Source organism: Struthio camelus, chromosome 1 (genome assembly GCF_040807025.1).
Source record: "Struthio camelus isolate bStrCam1 chromosome 1, bStrCam1.hap1, whole genome shotgun sequence".
Lineage (NCBI taxonomy): Eukaryota > Metazoa > Chordata > Aves > Struthioniformes > Struthionidae > Struthio > Struthio camelus.
Window position 1 is genome coordinate 15,045,130 of NC_090942.1, and position 13,515 is coordinate 15,058,644.

The 13,515-nt window shown below is 40.5% G+C and overlaps 1 protein-coding gene across 3 annotated transcripts in view; it reads left to right on the plus strand.

Moving 5' to 3' along the window:
* LHFPL3 (LHFPL tetraspan subfamily member 3) overlaps positions 1-13,515 on the plus strand; it is a 271,552-nt gene that overhangs the window by 175,613 nt on the left and 82,424 nt on the right. For all 3 annotated transcript variants that reach the window (XM_068929855.1, XM_068929877.1, XM_068929866.1), the window contains exon 2: positions 12,079-12,315. In XM_068929855.1, the coding sequence (XP_068785956.1) occupies positions 12,079-12,315 (237 nt within the window). The remainder of the gene's footprint in view (positions 1-12,078; positions 12,316-13,515) is intronic.

Here is a 13,515-nt window from a genome sequence, read left to right on the forward strand (position 1 = left end):
TCTACTCACCTTCAGTCACTTCCTCAGAAACTTCAGTTTGTTTGCAAAATGGGGAATACAGTTGATTCCTATGACTGCAAAGGGAAAGTGACTATCACGACCATGAACAGGGGGTGTTTGTAAACTGTTGACCTTAAAACACTTCTCATTTCAACATTAAATCACATTTTCTTATCATGATGCATTATATTCTGGGAATCATAGCCATGCCTTTGACAGACAAAGTAGCAGTGACCATGGAGCCGTGTTTTGGCCTGCTGCAGAGAAATCTTGCCAGTGGCTATCTTACCCACTCCCAAACAACTTCTCGGATATCTCTCCCAGTTTCCGTAAGAGAGATTTCTCCTGCTGCCCGGCTACCAAAATCAGAAGGAGATATCTGTCCAGCAGTGCTTGTAGCTGCATGTGTTTCACTCTTCTTCCATCTGCTGTGTAATATGGCAAGTCAGTGCTGCAGGAAAGCCCATTAAAGAAGGAGCAGTGGCTCAGCACATTTAAGAAACTTTTTTCCCTGTCTCTCTTTTTATTTCGTTTTCCCTTGCAAGCATTTTTATTATTCATACTTCTTTCATGGCATGACAGCCCACTAAATGGAGATCAGATAACGATTGGTTGAATTCTAGGTAACAATTTGAAATCACTAGCTCAGTTATTGACCACTGACCCATGCTATTTCATGTACTGGATGGGTGAGTTACCTTGTTTTCCAATTATTTCCAATCATGACTGTCAAATACCCAAAGTGGCAATGCAAATGAAACAGAGAACATGACTAGGACGTCATACCAGATGTTGCTCTGAAGCAGCAGTCTACGTGGGCTGATTCTTTAATGCATTGCTAACATGCCATTGCTGCTGGCATGCTCCGTGGCACGTAGCAGTAAGACAGAGGCAACCCCTGCACTCCAGCATTGCAGCAATGTAGCTGGGGTTGTGTAACAACGTCAGGAAGCCTTGCCGGTTGTGAGCTACTGAGGTGCAGCCTAAGCCTAGCTGGTTTCACAGGATGTAGCTGTAGGAGGAAAGGCAGTCAGAAAGTGGCTTTGCTGACTACAATATAGGCAAGAATTTATCCAGGTGGAGAGTTTTGCTAAACTGATGGCCAAAGGAAAATAAATCCAAAGCCTGTGAGCACAGTGCCCGTGGTGCTAGGACCTGGAGCCTGCTTCAGCACTGCTCCTGCCCTAAGCTTCAAACAGCTGACGTTTCCATTGCTTGGCAGCTCTTTTGCGTCCGGTTCTGCAGATACTGCTCCATCAGCTGAGAAAAGTAAAGATAAAGATCCAGGTTTCTGATACCTGAAGATACAATGTGTAAGACTGAGAACCGTAGACCTTAAAGTCGTAAAACCACTGTAAAGGTCCAAGGTAGCTCAACCTGGCCTTCATAGAGAAAGACATCCTGATAATTTGTTAATATACTGATACAGCTCCATCTTTAATAACTGTTTAACAGCATCAGCTTGCACAGCTTAAAAGTTTTTGGCCTGACTACAGCTACTGAGAGTTTGTGCCAGAACCTCTCCCACGATGATTCGAAACTGCCTTCTACTTTACCACCTGCATGTATTCCTGCACCGTTGACATCCATTTGTCCTGGTGCCGAAGCTGCCCTTTGATTTAAATAACACCTTTCTCTCTCTGGGATCCACTCTCTTGAATTTATACAGAGCAATCATAAAGTTCTTCAGTGCAAGACATACAATCCTGCAACAGTGCACGAGACTTTTAGAGGTTTTTCTCCTCATTTTTAGCAAGTAAATGGTTACTGGCTGGAAAGTTGCTAGTTTTCATAGGCGCGAAAGACTGAAATAGTGACATTTATTATGGAGCCTATTACAGACTTAGTTGTGTAAATTCCTTTTTCTTGTGTGAATTTCTCTTTCTTCCTGCATCTTGCTTCCACCTCAGAAGCCTGCAGAACTTTGCCGTGTTTATCTTGAAAATGGTGGTTGTGCATTCCCAGACTTTTCCGCTCACCAGCATTTGCTTACAAATTTGCTTGCAGTTGCAGTAACTTCAGAAACAGACAGGAGGCATGCATTTCCCGAGTGTAAAATCAGGCTGTTGTAGGTGCTTGATGTTTGGCAGGGAAGTGAGGACAGCTTGAACAAGGACCTGGGCATAAAGCAAATAACTTTATGCCTCTCCTCTTTCTTTGTCGTCATCTTTGCACATCCTTAATAATGAAGGGGAAGGGCAAATTTCTATAAAGACCACGGGGAGAGAGCCTAATAGTCACCTCCTTCTTTGCTTCCTACTTCCTCCATTCTATTATATTTTTCACACAGCTTGATATAGGCTACCTTATTTTTGATCTTAGCTTTCTATAATTCTACGTGGCTGCTAACTCTTTGGCTGCTATCTCTATTAGATATCCTTCTTCTTTCTGAATCTCAAATGTGTTTATTTCCCAACCACCTCATCTCGTAAGAATATAGGCCTGCAGGAGACTTAGCAAACCATCAAATCCAGTCCCCTAATCATGACCTGTTACAGCATCATGTAGTGTCTTTCCTGAAGTGCCAAATGATATCTTAAAATAATCTTGCTCTGATTAAAAGGTTGTTCCAAACATTACTCTTCTGATAATTAGAAACCTTCTGATTTGCAGCCTAAATTTATGTGTAGGTAGTTAATACTAATTTATTTTAGTGCCAGCATTTGCCCTTTAACTTAAATAGCTTTGCCCCTCTCTGATGTTTACCCCCCTGACATATGTATAAAGAACAATCTTATTCTACCCCCAACCCAAACCTTTCTCTTATTGGGCTCCTTTTGAATGTAGGCCTTTTTTGCTCCCAGAAATCTTGCTAGCATGCTCTGGCACTTCTTCCAGCTGGAGTCATCTTTCTTGAACATATGTGACCAGAACTGCACACAGAAGTACAAACAGGGTCCCACCAGCACCTGATGGCTGTAATGCTTGCATTGTGCTGACAAAAAAACATTACCTGGTGCTACCCGGACTCGTGTTTACTGTTTTCATGGGTGCATTTTAATGGTGACTCATAGCCCTCCAATGAGTGATCAGCATATATTTTTTCTCTTCTTTATCGTTTTTATCTTGTTCCCACTTCATAGCAGAAAATACATGCAGAAGTGATTGACTTTGCCCTTTGCACAATTACATTTGCAGTGCCACATTTTATCACAGACCTAGTCCTCCAGTTTACAAGGTCATTCTCTACATCCTGTATGATATCCCAGTAGTATTCTGCATTAACAGTGCCCCCCATCAGTGGACTTTACTGCCAAATGCCTACTTTTGCCCAAGCTCCTAATGAAAATATTAAATGATTGGGCCTAAGGCTGATCTTTGAGATGCTTGACCTGTATTCTCACACAAACCCTACACTTTCTCTTCAAGCACCAAATGTCGATCCCTCGTGAACAAGTACCATAACCACCTTAAAATTCTTGTGTTACTCTCTATCTTCTTCAGGTTAAGAAGCAAGTTTATATATGACACTCTATCCAATCCTTTTTGGAGAGCATGCTGCTTAGCTAGAAGAGCAGTGACTTTATCCAAGAAAGCTATCAAATAAATCCATGTTAATGTCTTCCCATTCTGCATTTACCTCTATGTCTTTAACTACGTCTCCCTCAATAATTGCTCAGATCTAAGATCGACTAATGAGTGAGTGTTTGCTCCAATTACTTTTCAATTCACCATTTTATTTTGTTTTGCTAAAATTTAGGTAACACATTTGCTATTCTCCAGTATCTTGCCAATACATTTGTTAAAAAAGACTTAATATCAGTTTTTGTAATTTGTAAGTGTTAATTATTTCAGTATTTGGGATTGACGATTACCTATTCCTCCAGCCTGAGCCCATTACAATCTTTTTAGCTTTGCTATGGGCTTTAATGCAGTAGTTTCCATTTCTGCATGCTCCTGCCCATTAGCTGTCATGGCTTTGCCCTCATGTTCTGTATCTTCCTTCTCTGAAAAATGAGGCAAAGAATTAGTTCTTGGCCCCAGCCTCACCACATAGCAGCCCCATTTTTACTTTTCTTGTATGGGTAATGAGGGTAGATAGAGTTTGACTGTTACTCATTCAAACAAAGTTGAAAGTATCGCTGAAATTCCCTCTTCTCAAGATATTTCAGCAAATTTGCATCTTTGGCTGAAAGAAATTCAAGGGTTTCCCCAGTATTATGTATGGACCTCTTCAGTCCAGTTGACTTGCTAACTAGTTTCTTTAGCTTATCAGAGTTTGTCTGTCTGAAATATGTATTTTTTATGTCTGGTTTCAGGCACATTTTCATTCATCTTCTCATTTTATTTAAATTGAATTGACTCATGGTCACTGAAGGCAAGATTATTTTCGGCTCTTCCTCCTCTTTACCAAAACTAAGTCTAACATAGCTTCACTACTTGGATGAGTAACTTGTGAAGAAACATCAGCTGCATAAATATCAAGAAATGTCTAGACTATGCCATTCATAATAGCACTTATTCTCCAGTCTTCTGTAGCCTACACTGTGTTTATATTGAGTTTATTCATTAAATCTAGTATAATTCAGTATGCTATGGGTTGGATAAAGACCAGGTTGTACAATAAAGAAGCTAACATTAAATTAGAAAGCTGCAACACCCCAGAGTGACAGTATTCAAAATAAACACTTGTAATAGTAACTTTTGTTGCCAAAGACAGTCAAGTCAAAATTGTATAACACAGCTGTGATCTAACAAAAACCAAAGGAGCAATATGAACAGGTAGTACCTTCATTACTTACACTGCTCTTCTCCATGAGACTCTAGCATGTGAGAAAAGTGGCTTTTTGATATCCAGCATCATCAAATAACCTAGCTTCATGACAGCTGACGCCTAGGTCACAGACCTCTGATCACATGCATTTGCAAGCACCTTTTTCATTCCTGGGATTTCTTGGGGCCGGATAAACTAGCTAGTTTCCACCAAGCTGAACTGCCATTTCTGGGGCTAGTTGACTCCAGAGACAACTGGGACAGCTGGACAACTGCCCATGGAGCAGCATGGAAGAGGCCGTGCCAGGCTGGTCTCACTCAGCCCCGCAACCAGCTCCACACCAGCAAGCGTGGCACAGCCAAGCACCTCCACACCCTCAGGCGACACTCAGGACCCGTAACACACACCTCCGTTGCCATAAAAAACACTGCTGTGCTGGTCTCTGACGCAGCCCGCACATTAATATGGACACTTCAGATGGAAAAGTTAGAAAAAATATAATGATTCAGTCCTAGGGCCAATGGATGCCACAAGGTGGCAAGGTGATATAGTGTAAATGTAACTTTTGCCCTGTGCAAAAGGGCTTTTTGCAATATCACCTCCCATACCTGCTCCATTGTAAATAAATATTTTTAACATTTGCCTTGTATAATTTTAGTTCACCCATTTTTCATCAGCCAGTCATCTGCCTCTGCTATAACTGTTAGCGATCAGTTGTCATTACATTTCTAGAGAATTTTTGCCCACATGCTGATTAGACCTGCATCCAATGTCCCAAGTTTTCATATTTTGTCTGGACAAGGCACTACAAATACCTATTACATATAACTGTGCCTGGAACACTATAAGTTATGATCTTTCATGTGAAGTCATTGGGATACACCCTGTGATTCACCTGCCATGTGCTCATGCAATCTACGCTATTCTTATATTTATGCTCAAACTAAGCTAGCTGTTATACCAACTAAATTATTCATAGATCTGCATTCATCTCAAAGCTTAATTATCATGGCTAATGATCAAAACTTGGAAGTTAAATGCTCCCATGATGACACAGCCCCAGACAGAATTTCTATCTGTATAACATCAAAGAAATCTCTATCTGTACATGAATCCAATACTTCAGGTCTAAAACAGACCCTCTTGGTTCAGTAAAATTTCTCTTACAGTTCATCTCCAAAGTGATTTAACTGAAGTAGATTGCACTACCTTTGCTGTTCCTTCTTACATATTTACAGGTTAACACATTCTTCTTGCTGTTTCCACCTTTCTGAACAACTCATGATCTTTACTGCCTGTCTTCAGGAATGGTGGCTGGTGAGACATATTTCTTTTATCCAACTTCCCGTGCTGCAACAGATGAATGAATTCTTCTATTTTGTTGTCCAAGCTCACGCAGTCGGCATCAAAATATCTCAGTTATCTCTTTGTCAACTCATCCAGGTATTGAAGTGCCTTTTCTCCCTCACTGTAACACCTGCCTCGCCATGGCTTTCCACAATAACATTAAGTTCTTTTTCTTTTCTGTCCAGTCTCTGAATATTTCTTCTAGGATACTTTCTTCCAAAAAGACTCTAGTTTACACCTATCAAAACCATTTGTGCGAATGGAATCAGTAAATGAAGAGAATCAGGGGATTTGCTTCAAAATTGCATGTTTGCTCCAAGCCGAAGCAAAAATGTACACACAGAGAATTTTAAAGCAAATTGTTAGCACAGTCTGTATCACTCAAGACAATCACAGCTGCATGGCTATGCAGCCTCTGCATTCAATCAGTGCTGTATTTGGTCAGTTAATAAGACACATTTTCTATCTTCTGCCACCTCGCCTCACCCTTTCTTTCTTTCCCAACTCTAAGGTCCCAAAAGACTGCAGTTCCAAAGAGTTTCTTTATAGTTACTGTCTCCCTGACTGAGTCCTCACCTTTCATTTCACCTCATCATAGAAGCTAGCTCCATCAACACAGTGGGCAAAAATTCTCTTCATTCTAATGAAGTTTAATAGGTCTCATCCACTGTTTTTGTAAAGACCATTCAGAAAAAATTCTGAGGAGGAAGAACCTCTCAGTTTTGGGAAGCAATGAGTCTCTGGCATCTGCGGATATGGAAGGAAAACAGTTGTCACTGTAGCTCCCATTCCATTTTGTGTTACTCTTTTATCAGGAAATTTGCCATCGTCACACTTTACATGCAAGTAAGGTGCATAAATTGGGTGTGTTATCAGGAAAAGAATGAAGATGAGGTAAGAGTCCTGCCAGTGGAAATTTCTCAACACCGGTTTCCTGTATAACAGTCAGGTGTTTCATAAATAGAACTTCATTCCATGCGATAATATAATATTAATCTGTCACCATATTTGGCACAACCATATGATCTTGAACTACTTGTTTGCTAATTACAGTTTGAGCTCATGCACGGAGTACAGGCTGTGATAGTATTAGCTTGGTCAGAGTGGCAGGTCTGTCAGTGCCAGCAACAATTCAGTGTCTGTTTCCAATCTCTGAAAGTGTCATATATGCATCTTTCCATCCCCAGGATGTAAAAACTTGTGCGCTCTCTCTTAATATGAATTATTTGTCTTGTCACTCGGAGCCCTAAAGGAAAATCACGTGGCAGTTTCTGTTAGCTGGTCATTTGAGAAAAAGCTTCCTAAAAGAGAAGTCAACGTATATCAGGCGTGTTTAAGTAATATTTATTAATATTTATTAATTTTTTTTTAAAGCTTGAAAAGTTTCACCAAATTCCAATGTGTAGGGAAACAATTTGCTAGCTTACGTCTTGTTAAAAATAAATCAACAAATAACAAAAAAAAAAGGATAGCAGGAGGTCCAGGGACATAGTTACAAAGACAATATTCCTGCTAATAGCCTTCTCAAGCAAACAAAGGGAAAATGATGTAGATATGATTCTTATAACTGTTACAGTTGCACAAATAGCTCTGAGCATTGTCAGTGACACTAACCAATCTTCCATCAGTTTCTCCCTGTTGCTTCTTACAAAAGCTCTGATTAGCTGCAGAGGTACTAGACCAGTCTGTCGGCAGGTTCAGGGAGACGGAGCTAATTAAATATATTCAGCTCACACAATGAAGACTGTCTTAGAGTAATATAGACTTAAGTTTTTCATTACTCAAATCAGCAAGTCTGTAGGAACTGATGATTTAAGTCCTTTTATTCAATAGATGAGCCTTCAGAATCTGAAAGTTTCTGACTTTATTAGAACTCTATAGTAGTGAAATAGTAGTACCATGTCCTTCAGTCTTTGTTGCATTTCCATTTCACGCTGCTATTAAAGACAGCGGAAGTTTAGACAAAGTAGGAGATGGGACCTGTGCCTGTGTTATAAAATCAGCTCTTAGCAGTTTAACCGAAATTGCAAAAAAATTGGTTTCAATTTTTCAAATTTATAAAAAACTGAAAGTAATTTTCTCCTAGCCAAAATCTTCTAATCCTCTTTAGAAGGATTAAAATGTAAAGTTTTATAGCAATACAAAGTAGATCTATAGGTGGTCTTTTATACCTCTCTTATTCAGTCCTGTGGCTGATAAATGAATCATTACCTGTTTCATATTATTGAGCAAGGCTGTGTCCTCACAGGCATTCAGTGCAAAATATTTCCTTAGCAAGTGAAGACTTTCAGTAAACTAATCTTACTTGTATCAACCATTACAGGTGTGGTATGATTCCTGCATCTGAAGATGCTGATCACCAGTCATGTAGTAGAAAGCATCTGAACTGTATAGGCTGAGCGGATAATGATAATATTTCCTCTTTGATATCTGCCTTTACACAATGGGATCCAGTTCAACCAACATTTACCTGTGTGTCTTATCACTAAGAGCAGTCCAATTGCAATCCACAGAATTACTCCACAAAGCAGTAAGGTCAGCAGGTATATCAAAGTATGCAGGATCAGGATTTAGGAAAGATCAGTTAATTGGAAATCTGAGCAACTGACTGGAAAGATGTGTACTGAGTTCTTGAGATAAGGGCCCATGTTTTTAAATACCAAAGTGGAAAAGAACAAAGTTAAATCATTTTTTAGGAAATACTGAGGACATGTGATATATAATAAAAAACCATAGAGATGTCAATATTTGCTGACTACTCGTATGAAATTAACACCAAAATCCCACTTGTATATTTTGATTATTAGCTGAGCATTGAGCATCCTTGTACTCTGAGGGTGATTAATAGAAGTGAACTAGCTTTGGTAGTTTGCTGTTATGTAGTAAACATTTGTCAAAGTTATCTGGGTAAATGCTGACATATTCATGAATACCAGAAATATGCAAATCTAACATTTCATTTCAGAGAAGTCCATCACAACTGTGAGAGTAATGCTTAGCCATCAAATGTGGAAAGTAATCTTTCTGGAAGTATATGTAACTGTCTCAAGAAGGAAAATTATTGTACCATTTCTCTCTAAAATATTTGGGGGGGGTGGTCTTTGGAAATTATATAAATAAGTTAAGGCAGGCAATAGGCAACTTATAATTTGCCCCACCAGCATGTTCTGAGTAAATCAGTCTAGATCTAATTGTCCTTGATTCTAAGCCTAATGGTCCTTGAAGCTATTATAAACTGCTATATTTTCACACAAATGAACTGCTCAGGAAGAATTTGTCAGCTGTGTTAGGTACAGGTTTTGTTCTACATCAGCCGCATCTTTGCTCAAGGTTTTTTCAATAAGACTTTTGTAGCTGTAAAAAATAAAATACCATTCTTGAGTTCTGTTGTCACATCTTTTTTACAATATTTCATCAGATTAAATCAGTGCACGTCTGTTTTTGTTTTGTGGGTGCTAGAGGTGTGTAAAATGGCAGTGATAGTGGCATGGTCCTGGAAAGGTAAGAGCTTTTGCCGTTCCTAAAACCCATGGCAGCTGTCAGTTGCACAAGTTACTCTGTGTATAAACTATTGTTGCAAAGCAGAGAAGAGGTTCAAAAAGCCATTTAAAGGGTTTTAAATCATACATTGTAATCTTTGCAATTAGCACATACACCTGTGCTAACTTAGTGCACAGAGCATGAGTATGATATTGAGACTTGTAACAGGTGATTTAGGATCCACTGTACCTCATCAGCCCTACTGAGAAAGAGCGGTTAATGCTGGAAATAGGCTTGTTTCCAAGTTAGAAAAGACATACTACAGGCAATTATTGAAAACACATAGATTTTCTAATTCTCCTATATGCAATAAGAACTGAGATAATGTAATTGTTATTCTTAGATTTTCCTTATTTTACTTAATTTTTATGCCATATGCCCCTTTATTGAAGGTGGCCCTCTGCCTTTACACAGATAACACTGCACTTAGGCTGTTTGCTTCAGTGAAGCTAATGAGTCTATCAGCACAAGCAAGGCCTGTAGAATTAACCGTATTAGTGCACTATTCAAATGCTTTGCATTGATAGGAAATGTACCTTGAGTACCCAACTGCTCTGTTCCCTTTTCCAAATATCCCATCTCTCTGCAATAGAATCAAAAAAATCGGTTTCAGTTGGAAAGAACCTTTGGAGACCATCTGGTCCAACCCTCCCACTCAGAGCAGGGCCAGCTTGCAGGAGGTTTCCAAGGAAAGCCATTGTGAAAAGTGACCAGCAAGGTGCCAAGTCATGCCATCGCTATGCTCCTTCAGCTGTACCAGAGGAAATTCCCTGCGGTTGCTGGACTACAGCACTGGGAAGCCAGGTCCCACGCAAGTTTTGTGTTTAGAGCTACACTCAGTCCAGTCCTATGAGATGACATCCGTGCATATTCTCAGCCCATCGTTTTTCTCAGCTAATGGCTCAGTGAGGAGAGCCCATGCTAGTGAATATTCACAGTAGGGATGCACTTGTGGGTTTGTATTTTTTCTGCCGTGAAATATTGCCACCTCTGGGGCACATCTTCCTTGAGCGGAAGCTCTGGTGCAGCTTTCCTTTCATCGTACCTCCCACCACAAGGCACACCATCTGGTCGGAAGAGGGGCAGATAACTTCTAAAGAGGCTGCTTTACAGTAACCACAAGACATATGTCCATAGCTCATATCCAAACACCCTCCTCTCTAGGCTGGTAGGACGTGCAGGCAGAGGCCATGACTGAGCTCCAGAGCACAGCAGGGTGCAGCTGCAGGTCTTTTAGCATGTGCCCAAGTGCCGCGTCCTGCTCAAGGTGTGGGTGGCCTGGGCACCGATGGGGCTGCGCTTGCTCAGTCCCAGTCCACCACGGCTGCCCAGTCTGGGGATGCGATGGGACCAAGCCAGGGCGGTCGCCTTGCCCAGTGGCTGTTGTTTAGCAGTGGATGTAGTTTAGCTGCCCCAGGTGACAGAGCACATCTCTTCTGAAAAATCAAACTTGTCACTCCATTTTGTCCATTCTTTTATCCAGAGTCATGGTGGCCCTGGGCACTGCCTGCAGCCCCACAGCAGGAGTGGTGTCCCTGGGGAGCAAGGTTCAAAGCACATTACTGCTCCTAAGAAATTAAGCTGAGCCTTTTACCAGGGGAGCTGTGTCATCCAGGCTGGTATACTGCACCCGTGGTGAATGAGCACCTGAACATCCCTCCTTTTCCTCTGCCCCCCCAGCACCAGCTGCCCCGACCAGAGCCATCGTTTCAGTGTTGAATGCTGGCTAGGCCTGTGCAGATTGAATCTGCTTTTGTCTTGATGTTAACAGGATCGACGCTTTTGCCTGTTTGAGATGTCATTTGTTGATTCCTAAAGTAAAGGAGATCAGAGGTTGGCAACAATCTTGACAGCTTATTTTACCTTGCAGAACAATGTCATTACTTGTGTTTTTGAGGAGTACAAACCTTGTGCATAAGCACATATTTCAATTAAAGGGGTACTGACAACTTGCAGAAAAGATACCCTTGCTATTATCTATAGGTGTTACAAGCACTTAGATTGCTAGGAATGATAGTCAGGGTTTTGCTGGTTTTTTTCCCCTATTTTTCTCTGGTTTATCTGCACTGACCATTTGACAGTAATCAGGTGTTTCCTCTGAATAGCCAGCTTATTAATTATTTTTCTCTTTTTGTTTTGTTTTTTGTTTCTCTTTTCGTTTTGTTTAAGCCTTTCATATTACAGTGAAGAAATCTGTCTCACTGAGAAAATATAATTGTATTGGAACAAAAATTGGCCAGGAATTCAGGATATACCTTTTTTTTTTAAGAAAGAGCTGCCAAGTTGATGTTCTCTCTTAGGTTTTTATATTGAATATTTAATCGCAGCATATAATTGTGTGACTTGTTTTTAAGCCATCCAGCTTTGAAGCTGAGGATGAAAAAGTGTGTTGTTTTAATGATAAATGTGTAGGTTCTGACAAAAAATGAAAGTTGGTCTCATTATCCCATTGTTCTCCTTTTCTTTTTTTCTCCAAGCTGCCTGTCTCGTCCTGGGCTGTATGATTTTTCCTGATGGCTGGGATTCAGATGAGGTAAAACGGATGTGTGGTGAAAAGACAGACAAGTACACGCTGGGGGCTTGTTCAGTCCGCTGGGCATATATCCTGGCTATTATTGGAATCTTGGATGCCCTCATCCTCTCATTTCTGGCATTTGTGCTTGGCAACAGACAAGACAGCTTGCTAGCAGAGGAACTCAAGTTGGAAAACAAAGGTAGGACTGCTTTAGAAACACTATTATGGGGTGGCCTCAAGGGCAAATGCTTAAAAACAATGGTCTGTGTCATTTTATTTTACATGTGAAAGTTAGCATGCTGACATACTTTCTAAGTTGCTGGGGAAGAGGAAGTGCAAGCGGGACAGAGGAAGTTATGCTTTTCAATCTCCAAAGTCTAAGAAAGTTGGAAATTACCGTAATTGCTGCATTATGAAAGAACTAGCACGACTGCTTAATATTTTTTAAAATTGTAGCTGGGATGTTCTTGTGTTACCCCCCTGTACATTATTTCATCAGCATTTAATTTTCACTTTCTCCATCTTTAATCCATGCCCCGTACAAGGTTCGTTCCTTTGATTCCTTTAGGATTTTACATAGTAATATGAATGGCTGTGATAGTATTCATGATATGTATTAGTGCAATAGACAGCAAGGAGGGAGTGCCTGGCTTAGGAGATTAGTAATGAGCTATGTAACAGGTCAGACTTTACAGTGAGGCACCAGTGGACTAAGAGCAAGAATCAGAGGCAGGGATAAAGAAATTCCGTCTCTTGTTTTACTGTGTTGCTTTGAGCTAATTAGTCAGTTCACATGAATCTAGGACAGATTAATAACTGAATATTCATACAGTCATTTGGGAATAACATACAGTTCGAGATAACAAGCATGAAAACGTAAGAAATGCCCTACTGTCTCAGACCAGTAGTCTATCGCTCAGTTGCAAGAGGAGAGATGCTAGGTGGCAAGCGTGTGCAAGCATGGCCAGTTTGTGCAGTCCCTTTCGCTGGTGCTCCCCCAGCATTCACAATTGTATTTACTGTGATAGATATCACAGACGCTATATTCCCACTTCAACCTTTTAATGGACCTGTTGTCCCTGAATCTGTCTAATCCCTTCTGAACCAGCTGATACTGTCAGTTTGCACAGTGTCCTGTGGCAGCGACTTCCTGAAGTTCACTACTGACTGTTTTTTACTAGCTTTTATCTGTGTTAAACTGATCCCCTACCAGTTTCACCAGGTGTCACATAGATCTCGTAGTGCAGGAGTCTGCGTTTAGCTCATCTGCCACCTTTGTAAGTTTGTAGGTTGCTTCTAGTAATAACAAAGATATTAGGAGCCCTTCATCACTGGGTTGGAAGTCCAAAACAGTTTGGCAGCCTAAGTTATATGAAAATAGCTGGTCTCAGTCCTGCTC